Source organism: Oryctolagus cuniculus, chromosome 7 (genome assembly GCF_964237555.1).
Source record: "Oryctolagus cuniculus chromosome 7, mOryCun1.1, whole genome shotgun sequence".
In the NCBI taxonomy this organism is placed as follows: Eukaryota; Metazoa; Chordata; class Mammalia; order Lagomorpha; family Leporidae; genus Oryctolagus; species Oryctolagus cuniculus.
The window spans coordinates 78271023-78285049 of record NC_091438.1 but is presented as its reverse complement, the minus strand read 5'-3'; the positions used below and the strand labels follow the sequence as shown (position 1 = coordinate 78285049).

General features: G+C 40.1%; 1 protein-coding gene across 4 annotated transcripts in view; it reads left to right on the top strand.

Annotated features, from left to right (window-relative positions):
- Window positions 1–14027, top strand: part of RPAP2 (RNA polymerase II associated protein 2) — a 94565-nt gene that overhangs the window by 43974 nt on the left and 36564 nt on the right. For all 4 annotated transcript variants that reach the window (XM_017346087.3, XM_002715864.5, XM_070078038.1 and 1 more), the window contains exon 11: window positions 3586–3654. In XM_017346087.3, coding sequence (XP_017201576.2) covers window positions 3586–3654 — 69 coding nt within the window. The remainder of the gene's footprint in view (window positions 1–3585; window positions 3655–14027) is intronic.

Genomic DNA, 14027 nt, shown 5'->3' with positions numbered 1-14027 from the left:
TGACAGCGGGAAGGAGTTGACTTGAATAACCATATCCTTCTCTTTGAAATGATAATCAATAATAGGAACTTGTAGAACAATGATTCTGAAGCCAGTTGTGCATCAGGATTACCTGGGGAGCTTTTAAGAACTACAGATGCCTGGCTCCGCCCCTAGAGGTTGAGTTTCATTGGTTAAGATTGAACTCAGACTTTAGTATTTGTTAAAAGCCCCCTGGGTGGTTCTAATGTGCAGCCAGAGTTGACAGCCTGTTTTAGGACCCGAACATAGAGCAGCCTTTCAGTTGTTTGGAGAATCTTTCCCCAGTGAATAGAAATGTCCTTTCCACTGAATTGCTTCAGTCTGTTATCCAGAATGTTACATTGAGTTACCGGTAATAGTATAAAATAGGTGCCATCAGAAGCTGTTCAGTAATGATTCACACTTATTATCAGTGTTGAATCAAGACATTTTTTCTAAATCAGACTTTAATTAAAATAGTACTTGACACAAATACCCTTTTAAAATTTCATCAATGATTAATCAAGATATCTTTCTAAATCAGTTGCAATTATTGTATTTTATAAATGTGGATTTTAATCATTTTCTAACAAATATTACTATCTTCACTTTTTAATTATCACCCAGACAATAATAAACGTATTCATTTAGCATCAATGCTGGACAGTCTGTTGGCTCAGCAAAGGGAAGACATGAAAACAATAAACTTGCTGTTCTGTTACTAGAAGTACTTTGAAGTAAAAGCAAAACCCAAGAGTGCCTGGAACAATGGTTGTAGCAAGCACTCAGTACAGTTTTTGCTGAATGAGTAAATGAATTCATGAAATCTTAAATCTGTCTTACCTTTGGGAGATTTGAATACAAGGGAAAGAAAATACTGTTTTGGTTTTGTTCTTTTTTCTTGCATCCTTAAACTTTCTTTGAACTTTTTGGTGAGTTTAGTTACTACAGGTACAATAGTGAACAAAATAGACCAAAAAACCCCTTCTGTCATGGAGCTGATATTGTAACAGAGGTGGTAATTTTGGAAAATATAATACGTGTAGGGTACTTCAGAAACTTCATAAAAATGGAATTACGGGCCGGCGCCGCGGCTCACTAGGCTAATCCTCCGCCTAGCGGCGCCGGCACACCAGGTTCTAGTCCCGGTCGGGGTGCCGGATTCTGTCCCGGTTGCCCCTCTTCCAGGCCAGCTCTCTGCTGTGGCCAGGGAGTGCAGTGGAGGATGGCCCAAGTGCTGGCCGCGGCGGCCATTGGAGGGTGAACCAACGGCAAAGGAAGACCTTTCTCTCTGTCTCTCTCTCTCACTGTCCACTCTGCCTTTCAAAAAATAGAAAAATAAATAAATAAAAAATTTACAAAAAAAAAAAAAAAAATACAAAGTAGCCAGGAATCAAACCAAGCACTCCAGTATGGGATGCAGGCATCCCGAGCAGTGGCCTAACCCACTGTGCCACAATACTCACCTCAAATTGCACTTTTTGATAGGTTGTGCTGGACAGACCTTATTGCAAAGATGATGTAAGTAAATTTATCTGACAGAAGATAGCTTTTAGACAGGTGGAATAGCTAATGCAGAGGAGGAAGACGAAGACAGTCCCCATTATCCCCTCTCTGCTTTCCTCCTCAAACAGCTGACACTGTGAAGTGAACATGTAACCTTCCAGAATTTGTTTTTATACTTTCATTACATATGTATGTGTCTGTAAACAATCTTTCTAGGGCCAGCATCGTGGTGCAGTAGGTTAAGCCTCCACCTGTAATGCCAACATCTCATATGAGTGCCCGTTTGAGTCTTGGCTGCTCCACTTCTTTTTTTTTTTTTTTTTTTTTATTTTTTATTTTGACAGGCAGAGTGGACAGTGAGAGAGAGAGACAGAGAGAAAGGTCTTCCTTTGCCGTTGGTTCACCCTCCAATGGCCGCCGCGGCCAGCGCGCTGCGGCCGGCGCAGCGCGCTGATCCGATGGCAGGAGCCAGGAGCCAGGAGCCAGGTGCTTTTCCTGGTCTCCCATGGGGTGCAGGGCCCAAGCACCTGGGCCATCCTCCACTGCACTCCCTGGCCACAGCAGAGAGCTGGCCTGGAAGAGGGGCAACCGGGACAGAATCCGGCGCCCCGACCGGGACTAGAACCCGGTGTGCCGGCGCCACTAGGTGGAGGATTAGCCTAGTGAGCCGCGGTGCCGGCTGGCTGCTCCACTTCTTCACCCATATGGGGGACCCTGATGCCTTGATGGAGCTCTTGGCTCCTGGCTTGAGCCTGGCCAACCCTGGCAGTTGTGGAAGATAGAAGGTGCCTGTCTGTCTGTCTGTCTCTCTCTCTCTCTTTTGAACTGCCTTTCAAATAAATAAATCTTTATTTAAAACACTGTTTTATAATACCATACCATATTTGCTTTCTTTCATTTCAAATTATAATCAGCAAAATTTGTAAATCCAGTTCATTCAGTATACTGTGCCGCAATTTACCCCATAACAAGCAGTGTTACATGAACAACTTTCATACACATTTCCTTATACATACGTGAGAACATGAGAAAACACACATTTAGACTACTCATAATGCATTGTCCACTTTGTTAGTTATTCCAGATTGTTTATTGTTTACATCAACTGTTTCTTCCTGTCCTCACCAACCTTGGTATTATCACTTGTTTAATACAGAGTGATCTTTCTAAACACTTTTTGAGGAATTAAGATGATAGAATTTCTTTCGCCATGAACAGCTAAGTTACAGAATTTACTTCAAATTTTTAAAAAAACAAGTACTCTTTACTAAGGACTTATTTTTATGATTAAGCCAACTCACATTCTATAAGATATGGATTATGACATCCCATAATTACCTGTGCCAACCTAGCACCAGGTAGAAGAGTACAAAAGATTAAGTAAGATTAGAGTCAGAAATTGCGTACTTTGTTAGATTTAATAAAATATTTGCTTAGGGGAAAGCATAGAGGATGTTGTCACAGGATATGTATATGTGTTTTGAAAAACCTTAAATTTAGTTTCCCACTATACCCCCATCTTGTCTAACCGTACTGTTATATATATAAAATAGGACTGAAAGCTTCCTTTTGAAATGATCATTGTCAGATATTGACTCTTATCAAATATAGCAAGTATTTAGAAAGTACTTCTTAGGGGGTGGCGCTGTGGCGTAATGGGTAAAGCCACCACCTCAGTGCCAACATCCCATATGGGCACCGGTTCAAGTCCTGGCTGCTCCACTTCCAATCCAACTTTCTGCTATGGCCTGGGAAAGCAGTAGAAGATGGCCCAAGTCCATGGACCCCTGCACCCACGTGGGAGACCCAGAAGAGGCTCCTGGCTCCTGGCTTTGGATCAGCACAGCTCTGGCCATTGCAGACAATTGGGAAGTGAACCAGCAGATGGAAGACGTCTCTCTGTCTCTCTCTCTGCCTCTCGTCTCTGTATAACTCTGACTTTCAAATAAATAAATAATTTAAAAAAAAAAAAGTTCTTCTTAGACACAAATTGTCATAAATATCATTTTATCCAGAAATAGAAGGTTTACTTATTTAAATGTAGCAGTACTTAGTTAATTTTATCTTACTATCTTCCAGATTAACAAATAGAAATATTATACACAAACCCGCAGAATGGACTTTAATTGCTATGGTGTTGCTGTCATTGTAAGTATTCTTTAAGATTTTAACTCTAAATGCTAAATATAAATGATTTTGATTAGAGAAAAACAAAGCTGTTCACTGATTTTGTAAGCAACTTCTCTTTTGGAAAATGTCATATGTCTATTTTGTGCTTATTTTTCTTTCCTGTATATCTAAAAAATTTTCATGTAAAAATGTTTTATTTTGATAAGCTTTAATCATTTCTTTATATGTTTTACCAGCTTTGTTTTTTCTGAGGACCTTGTTTGTCACAAATACTATTTGTTGTTATCTTTTTTTTTTTTTTTTTAAATGATGGCTCTTTTTTTTTTTATTTTTTTTATTTTTTTTTTATTTTTTTTTTTTGATAGGCAGAGTGGACAGTGAGAGAGAGAGACAGAGAGAGAAAGGTCTTCCCTTGCCGTTGGTTCACCCTCCAATGGCCGCCGCTGCAGCCGGCGCACCGCGCTGATCCGATGGCAGGAGCCAGGATCCAGGTGCTTTTTCCTGGTCTCCCATGGGGTGCAGGGCCCAAGCACCTGGGCCATCCTCCACTGCACTCCCTGGCCATAGCAGAGAGCTGGCCTGGAAGAGGGGCAACCGGGACAGAATCCGGCGCCCCGACCGGGACTAGAACCCGGTGTGCTGGCGCCGCAAGGTGGAGGATTAGCCTATTGAGCCACGGCGCCGGCTTGTTGTTATCTTTTGAAAGAGATATTTTCCTTTAGTTTCATTTTTAACAGTCTATTTTATTATTAATGTATTGATGTGCTTCGTTATTTTACATCTACATTTTTACATGTTCAGTGCTTTTCATTTTTCAATATATTTTATCATTAATAGCATCAGATAAGCTTTGTTTTCCAAATTAATATATACTTTAAAATCTAACAAATTTAAAGGCCTAAAATAGATGCTTACTGAACAAGTGTATATAAAACATTTACTACTCAACCACCTTTTAAGAAACCACTAGTGGTTTCTAAGGCTATTTTTCAATAGGGTTAAACCATTTAATAAATGTAGTGTTTTTCAGCTTGAATTGCAAAAACCTTTGGAGGACCAGTCATTATTGCATTACTGTTGCTTCTTGGTCCTTGTTAGGTCATCAAAGCCCATAGGACATTGCAAACTTCCCAGACAATCACAGGGCAAGATATGTTAAGAGTCAACCTCATAGTATTGCCAGCCCTGCTTTCTCTTTCTTTGATCTTACTTCAGTCTGACATGTTATTCTGGCTTCACTGTCCCAAGGAAGGCTGTGCTGGGAAGCATTAGAGTAGGCTTCAGTGAGCCAGAATCTGTGTCACCCAACCAGATACAACTCACATGATTCATTAAATCAGAACACAGAAAATAACTTTACTTGAATGCCCTGATATAAATTTTTTATCAACTATAGAAACAAATCTTTTGTCATTTCTACTATTCAGTGTTCTGGTTGAGTTGGTAATCTGTGAAACAGATCTTATTAATTTTTTAGAAAGTTCTTTCTATTTTTATGAAATTTGTAAATATTTTGGTCACTGGCAAAGAAAATATCAGTATCTCTGCTCACCCACCATATCGTACGCCTGCTAATAAACCCTCATAGACATCTGTTTAACTATACTTCTGTAATTCTTTATACTAAAGAGGAAGTAACGTTTTTGGTTGACAAGTCAGAGGCTTAGGCCCAGCAGTAATCTCAGAATCTTGCTTTCTAAGCCAGTGACTGGAATTATTATCTTCATGAGCAGCTGTTAATCAAGGACACATTAAATCCTGCATTTTTTTGTATTGAACTATTGCCACATATAGTGTACCAAGAAACAGAAAAAGTGTGGAAAATGAAATAATGAAGGCTACCATTAACATTTTATATGATTATTACATACAAAAATAAACCTCTAGTATTTGATTTTAGTAGAGGCACTCATGTAGCACAAAATACTGAATGCTTTACTAGTCCATTTATACACTATTTGACTTTCCTAACTTTGCATGTAATATAGGGAACCTCTGATTTCAAGGATCAGTGACTCAAAAAATGGTAACTTAATTGAATTCAAGAAACAGATTGAAGGCTGTCCTTGTGGTAGAGCGGGCTAAGCTGCCACCCTTGGTGCCGGCTTCCCATATAGGAGCATTGGTTCAAGTCCTAGCTTTTTTGCTTCTGATCCAGCTTCCTGCTAATGCACCTGGGAGAGCACTGGATTTGGGGCCTCTACCACCATGTGGGAGACCTGGATGTAGTTCTGGCTCCTGGCTTTGACCTGGCCCAGCCCTGCTACTGCAGCCATTTAGGGAGTGAACCAGCAGAAGAAAGCTGTCTCCCCCACTCCCACCCCTACCATCTATGTAACTGCCTTACAAGTAAATAAATAAATATTTTTTTAAGAAAGGATTGTACACATCTTAGATAGCTATTTTCTTCCATGCAATCAATCTTGAAATTGTGGCAATAAATGGTATTACTTTTTGTCATTTGCCTTGCATTCTTTGTCTTTCATAATACCCAATTTTATTTATTTAAGAGGTAGAGTTACAGGCAGTGAGAGGGAGAGACAGAAAGAAAGGTCTTCCATTCGCTGGTTCACTCCCCAAATGGCCACAACGGCCAGAGCTGTGCCAATCCGAAGCCAGGAGCTTCTTCTGGATCTCCCACGTGGGTACAGGGGCCCAAGGACTTGGGCCATCTTCTACTGCTTTCCCAGGCCATAGCAGAGAGCTGGATCGGAAGAGGAGCAGCCAGGACTCAAACTGGTGCCCCTATGGCATGCCAGCAGCACGGGTGAAGGATTAACCTACTGCACCACAGCGCCAGCCCCTAAAGCTAGATCTAACCTTTCTTATAGTCATTGGTACCTTTGCTCCCTGGACAACTAAAATCCGTTCCAGTTAGGGCCCTTTGGGCTTCTTTTTAAAAATGTGGTTACTGGCCGGCGCCGCGGCTCACTAGGCTAATCCTCCGCCTAGCGGCGCTGGCACACCGGGTTCTAGTCCCAGTCAGGGCACCGGATTCTGTCCCTTTGCCCCTCTTCCAGGCCAGCTCTCTGCTGTGGCCAGGGAGTGCAGTGGAGGATGGCCCAGGTGCTTGGGCTCTGCACCCCATGGGAGACCAGGAAAAGCACCTGGCTCCTGGCTCCTGGCTTCGGATCAGCGCGGTGCGCCGGCCGCAGCGCGCTGGCCGCGGCGGCCATTGGAGGGTGAACCAACGGCAAAGGAAGACCTTTTTCTCTGTCTCTCTCTCTCACTGTCCACTCTGCCTGTCAAAAAAAAAAAAAAAAATGTGGTTACTATAAATATCAACTCAGATGGTGCTTCCTAGGTTTTTGCTATTGAAATCTTATAATTCTAACTTTTGCTGTAAGCCCTCCTTACAGATCCTTTCCATTCTGTATCTTTACTACCTGAAACTCCTTATTCTTTAATTATGAGCTTTTGCAGCTTTTGTCTCCTGCCCCCGTATTATTTTATTTCTTATTTCCTCTTTTCTCAGAAAGTCCCCATTAGCTTTTCATATTTCTGACCCCCAGGGTATCTGTGGCTCAACTGATGCTTCCTCTCATCCTCAACTTTGTCCTTGTATCACTCCAGTAAAATATACCCATCATATTAAAACTATATAGTGTAATTACACTTCAAATTTATACCCCTTTCCGTCACTTAGTTCTTAATTACTTTTTAGAGAAGGCATTGGATGAAGAGCCTTACAATGAAAATATGGAGTCCTCAGGCACCACAGAGGAGCACCAACTCCACCTTTCAGCCTATAGCGTATTGCCATTAAGACTGAATCCAGGCATATGTAGAAGTATTTTTTTAAATAATTAATTCTATTATTCAGAAACCTTTGTATCTACTCTCAAAGTTCTAGTGAAGGTTTTATAATTAGAATTTGTCGGATTTTCTGGTACTCACATTAAAAACAAATTCATTTTTTATTATAAGATTTATTTATGGGGTTTGTGCTGTGGTGTAGAAAGTTAAGCCTCTGCCTGCAGTGCCAGCATCCCATACAGGCACCGGTTCAAGTCCTGACTGCTCCAATTACAGTCCAGCTCATTGGGAAAGCATCCTCATGGAGGATGACCCAAGTGCTTGGACCTGTGTGTCCACATGGGAAACTAGGTGAAGCTCCTGGTTCCTGGTTTTGGCCTGGCCCAATCTCAGCTATTGCAGCCATTTGGGGGAATAAATGAGCAGATAAAAGATCTCTCTGTATTTCTGCCTTTTGAATAAATAAATAAATAAATCATTTTTTAAAAAAGAGATTGATTGATTAAAAGAGTGACATAGAGATCTTCTGTCCGCTGGCCCATTCACCAAATGCTAGCAACAGCCAGGACTAGGCCAGGTGAAAACCAGGAGCCCTCCATCCTGGTCTCCCCTGTGGGTAGTAGGGACCCAAGTACTCAGCAATCTTCTGTCTTCCCAGGCACTTTAGGAAGCTGGATTAGAAGTAGAGTGGCCAGAATTCAAACTAACATTTCTGTGAGGGGTACAAATAGCACCTGAACTAGTGTGCCACATTGCTGGCCCCCAAAACAAGTCTTTATAGCTAAGGTAAATTCTGAATGGTAATTTTGTCACTGAATATGAGAATATGAGATAATGTGTTCAAAATACTATAGTACTATTATTTGTATATGAATATTGCAGAAGTTTGTTATTACTATCATTTTTTAAATGCATCAAAGCTGTTTTCAAAATTCCTCTTGGGAACTACTTACAAAGGAATGCATACACACACCTCTACATGTACATATATGGGTATGTTATGGTAATGGCTCGAGTCTAACTCATCTAGTCAACATTTCAACCAAAACACCAGAGTCTTTAACAACAGAAGTAAAGCTGGGTTTTTGAATCTTCACATCTATATTTTTAAAAGTAAATAAGATATTTTTGCACTAAATCATCTTTAAAAAAAAGATTAATTTATTTGAAAGTGAGACAGGGGGAGAGAGAGAGAGATTTTCTATCTACTGGTTTACTCCTCAAATGGTCACAGTGGCCAGGGCAGGGCTGGGCCAGGCCAAAGCCAGGAGCCAGAAGCTTCATCTGGGTCTCCCACTTGGTAGAAGGGCCCAAGTACTTGGAGCCATCCTCTGCTGCTTTCCTGGCATGTTTTCAGGGAGCTGGATCGGAAGTGGAACAGCCAGTACAAAAACTGGCACTCATATGGGGTGCCAGTGTCATAGGTGGCAGCTTCACCTGCTACACCACAACACTGGCCCCAGTAAATCCCCTTTTCTTGGTGACTTCAATTGTTTGAAGGGTCAAAATACATATTCTGAAATCACTGCACGGATTTCTAATTTTTTTTTTCACCAAAATAAACTTTTTCACCAATATAATTCTTTTTCACAAGCTTTATGAGGTACCCTTTTACTTTTGCTGATGTACTAACAGTTAAAAAAAATGGATCACAACATGTCATTTATCACTGTATGTTGATGGGCATTTTAGACCCATATAATTCAGAAAGAAATTTGTTCAAAGAATGTTAGTTATGGTTAACTACTATACATTTTTTTAAAAGATATATTTATTTATTTGAAAGGCAAAGGTAGAGAGAGAGGTCTTCCATCTGCTGTTTCACTCCACAGACGGTTGCAACCACCATGCCTCTGCCAGGCTAAAGCCAGGAACCAGGAACTCCATCTTAGATCTCCCACGTGAATGGCAGGGGCCTAAGCACTTGGGTCATCCTCCACTGCTTTGTCAGGCCATAAGCAGGGAACTGGATCAGAAGTGGGACCCAAACTGGCACTCATATGGGATGTGGGCATCACAGGCAGCAGCCTAAGCTGCTGTGTCACAGTGCTGTCCCAATCACTACATTAATGAAATCCAGCTAAATGTGAGTGTATAACATGACCCAGTCCCACTTCATTTACATTTCTCACTAATAGACTTTAATGACTTGTAATTGTAACATTTATTGATATTTTCAAATTATTATTTATTTAAGGCATAGAAAAATAAGAAAGAACTCCCATTCACTAGCTCACTCCCCAAATGCACACAATGGCTGGGGCTGGGTTGAGTCCAGGCCCAAAGCCAGGAGTCAGGAATGCTCTCCAGGTCTCCCACATGGGTGGCAGGAACCCAGTTACTTGAGTCATCACCTCTGCCTCCCAGAGTCTGCATTAGCAGGAAGCTGGAGTCAGGAGCCAGAGCTGGGAATTGAAGGCAGGTGCTCTGTGTATATGAGCTGCTTAACCATAGGCTAGACACCCATTCCCTATTGATACATATACTGCATATTCAGACCCTAACTTGTTGCCAAGAGCACATAGAAAGATCTTTGAAAGCAGAATTTAAGCAATATAAATTTCTTAAGAAAGAAGAAATGAATATCTGTTGAATCCTCCCATTTTTATTTAGTAAAGTGTTAACAGTTAAAGATCTTCTTGGCTGGGACCAATGCTGTGGCTTAGCTGGCCAGCAACCCATTTAGGCGCTGGTTCGAGTCCCAGCTGCTCCACTTCCAATCCAGCTCTCTGCTATGGCCTGGGAAAGCAGCGGAAGATGGCCCAAATCCTTGAGCCCCTGCACCCATGTGGGAGACCCCGAAGAAGCTCCTGGCTCCTGGCTTTGGATTGGTGCAGCTCTGGCCATTGTGGCCATCTAGGGAGTGAACCAGCAGATGGAAGACCTCTCTCTCTGTCTCTCTGCCTTTGCCTCTCTGTAACTCTGCCTTTCAAATAAATAAATAAATCTTTAAAAAAAAAAATCTTCCTGGCTGGTGTTGTGGCTTAGCAGGTAAAGTCACTGCCTGTACACCAGCATCCCATGTGAGCACCAGTTTGTGTTCTGGCAGCTCCACTAGTTAAAAAAAAAAAAAAAAAGATTTACTTATTTGAAAGGGAGAAAGAGAAAGATTTTCTATCTGCTGGTTTAATCCCTGTAAATTAATTCCCTGTTAATGGCTTAGGAAAAGCAGTGTATGATGGCCCAAGTGTTTGGGTCCCTGCCATCCACATGCGAGACCCAAATGAAGCTCCTGGCTTCAGCCTGGCCCAGCCTGACCATTGCAGCCACCTGGGGGTTGAACCAGTGGATGGAAGATTGATCAGTCTCTGTGTGTGTCTCTTCTTCTCTATATAAAACTCTTTAAATTCCTCACATGATATCTATAATAATGAAAATTGATTTTTTTTAAAGAACTGATTACAAATGCAATAAAGTTTCCTGGTAATTGCTGACATTTATTGCTTTAGCACTGGTTATAACTGTATCTCAGTTGAACTTTATCAGGCTTTACATTTAACCCCAGGTTTTGTTCTTGGAAAACGTCTATGTGTTGAAATAATGCATTGTATCTGATTTTCCCTTATTTATTAATATACCCTAGTAAGATATTAGGCTTTCTCAATAGTCTTTGATGCATTATTTTTAATAAAAATGTGTATAAATATAGTCTTCTATAAGTATTTTAGTACCTATAAACTCTACTGTGTAAAACTTGTTAATGTATTTATATATTTTGAAGTGTCTGTATACCCAATCAGAAAGCACAAGAATGAATTGTATACGAGTATATTTTGTGATGGCGATCATAGGGTATCATATATTCATTTTTATATTCTTCATAATTTCCATCTTACCCACAATATAGAAAACCAGAAAGTGAAGAATCATTTTTAATCATGAACATAGTAATGAAAATAGCTTCTTTGAGAAATTTTGACTAGTATTTTGAGAAGATTTTTAAAACCATGGGGCACCTCCTTCAGCTCTGTCCCATTTGTCCTATTCTTCTGCCCTTTACTCTCAGTCCTCCTCAATCTTTGATTTCTGTCATTATACCAGAGCCTGTAACACAAAGCGGGAGGGAGTTGTTCTGATGTTGCCTTAAAGCTGAGAAACATAGGAATGATCCAGACTGAAGCTGGCAGCTAAAGAAGCTTTATGCCTTCATAATCCCTGCCAGAAATGGGAATCAAGTTTCCTCAAAATGGCTTGTACTTAAAATATAACTCTTTTACCAAGGTTTAACACAGAACCTTTGTAAACAGGCCGCTGCTTTATATTCTGGTGGTCTGTGGTTAATTGTAGCATAGAAGTCAACTGTCTTCTTAATGGGTGGCCGGGGAGAGAGAGAGAGGTGTTACATTCCATGGAAATTATCTGGTCAAAGAATAAAAGAGGTGAATACTTACTTCATCCCACTCAGGAATAGGGGGTAAAGTGACTTGCAGTAGTCTAACATGGAGACATGTTATGCCTAGTTTTATGCCCTTGATGTTCTCTAATGGAAAGCTTTCAAACCATCTCCAAAAATGTCTGCTTTCATTTTGCTTATCTGAACTGGCTGTTTCCAGTGAACTGTGGCCCACTTCCTAAGCAGAGACCATGCAATAGTTTATTCCCTCTAAAAGCTTTGAGTATTCCCGTCGTTCAGGGAGTAGCATGTAAGTCTGGGAAATGGTATTTAAACAAGCTCAACTTGACCATGATCACTAAACAAAAGCCATCACTGGACATGGGCAGCCACTTTAGGTAACCATCATACAGACAGACACTCTGGAGAGTCACTTCCCTGGGGCTACCAGGCATGAATGGAAAGATGTGACTAAGGCCTTTTGCCTCAGGAGGCTGGTTTTTTAAAGCCTGCCCATAACTAATTTTTTCAGAAAAATTTGTGAGCATTCTATGAAAAGCAAAGAGATGTTTCCTTAGAAATTTACTGGTATTCAAAAGTATTCCCAAGTCTTTATCTTAACATTCCAAATTTACTTCAGGACATTTGAGACCATATTAGATCATTGAAATTTTTAAGATATTTTCTTATAATTATGAAAGTTTTATATTTAATTGAACTTTATTGAGATAAAATTTATGTAATATAAAACTCACCATTTTTAAATGTGCAATTCACTGGTTTTTGGGATTATTCACTGTGCTGTTCATTCAGCAGCAGTAATTCCAGAAACATTGCTATCACCCCAAAAAGAAACCTTGTATCTAGTAAAAGCTCAGTCCCAATTTCCCCTTCTCCTACCCTCTGGTAACTAGTATTCTACTCTCTCTGTCTATGGATTTACTGTAATCTGAACATTTCATATGAGTGGAATCATATATCATGTGGCATTCTGTATCTGACTTTCTTCACTTAACATGTTTTCAAGGTTCATCCTGTTATAGTGTGTTATAACAATACTCCATTACTTTTTATGGCCAAATAATATTCCATTGTATGGACATACCACATTTGTTTATTCATTTATCAGTTGATAAATTTGGGTTGTTTCTACTTTTTGGCCATTGTGGATAACAGTGTTATGAACATTTGTGTGCAAATGTTTTGTATGGACATACTTTTTCAGTCCTTTGGGGTCTGTACTTAGGAGTGGAATTGCTAGGCCATGGGGTAACTCTGTGTTTAACCTTCTGAGGAGCTACCAGTCTGTTTTCCACAGCAGATATGCCAGTTTCGATTTCTACTAGTAATGTGTGAGGGCTCCAAAGATTGAACCTTAAAAGCCAGCTCAGCTGACCACACACTCACAGTGATTTTAGGGGCTCCAAAAGTTAAAATATACTGATTCTAATTGATTTGAGACCTTCAAGGACTTGTAATAACAATTGCTTATATTCTGGGAATTTCTATCTCATATGCAAAATATGTATGTGATGGAGATGGAAAAGGTTATAATACTGAATTTGAGACTGTGTAAATATGTCTGAATAGTACCTAATGGTATGTCCCTCAACTTCCTCAGTATCCACAAAATTTTTTTTGCTTGCTTGCTTGTCTAAATCTTTGGTTTACCTGATGATATTTACTATCCCATTACCTTTGTCATTGTGCAGTTTCTAAATATATGCATATTTATGGAGGATTAACAGTGATTTGATTATTTCTGTATTCACCAAACCTTTTTTTTTCATTGAAATAAATTTACCCTCAGCCATCAGAGTAATGTGAGAATACAGATACTTCCTAAAGAAATAATATTTGATTAAGTTTTTAATCAAAGCCTCTTTTCTATAGTAATTTTTCCTGTATCTATGGCAACTTTATAATGTTAGGGTTTTTTTTTACTAAGAGTTATGTTATTTATTTATTTGAAAGACTTAGAGAAGAAGAGAAAGAGCGTGAGCTTCCAATAACTGAGTCACTCCTGAAATGGCCATAATGACCAGGGCTGGGCTAGCTAAAGCCAGGAGCCTAGAACTCTATCTAGATCTCCCACATGGATGGCAGGGGCCCAAGTATTCAGGCCATCTTCTGCTCCCTTCCTAGGCGCATTAACAGGGAGCTGGGTCAGAAGTGGAGCAACTGGGATTTAATGTTCGTAAGTGATGCAGGCCTCATAGGCACTGGCTTAAACCTACTGCACCACAATGCTGATCCCAATTTTTTATTTTTATTTCTATTTATTTATTTATTGTTGTTCCAT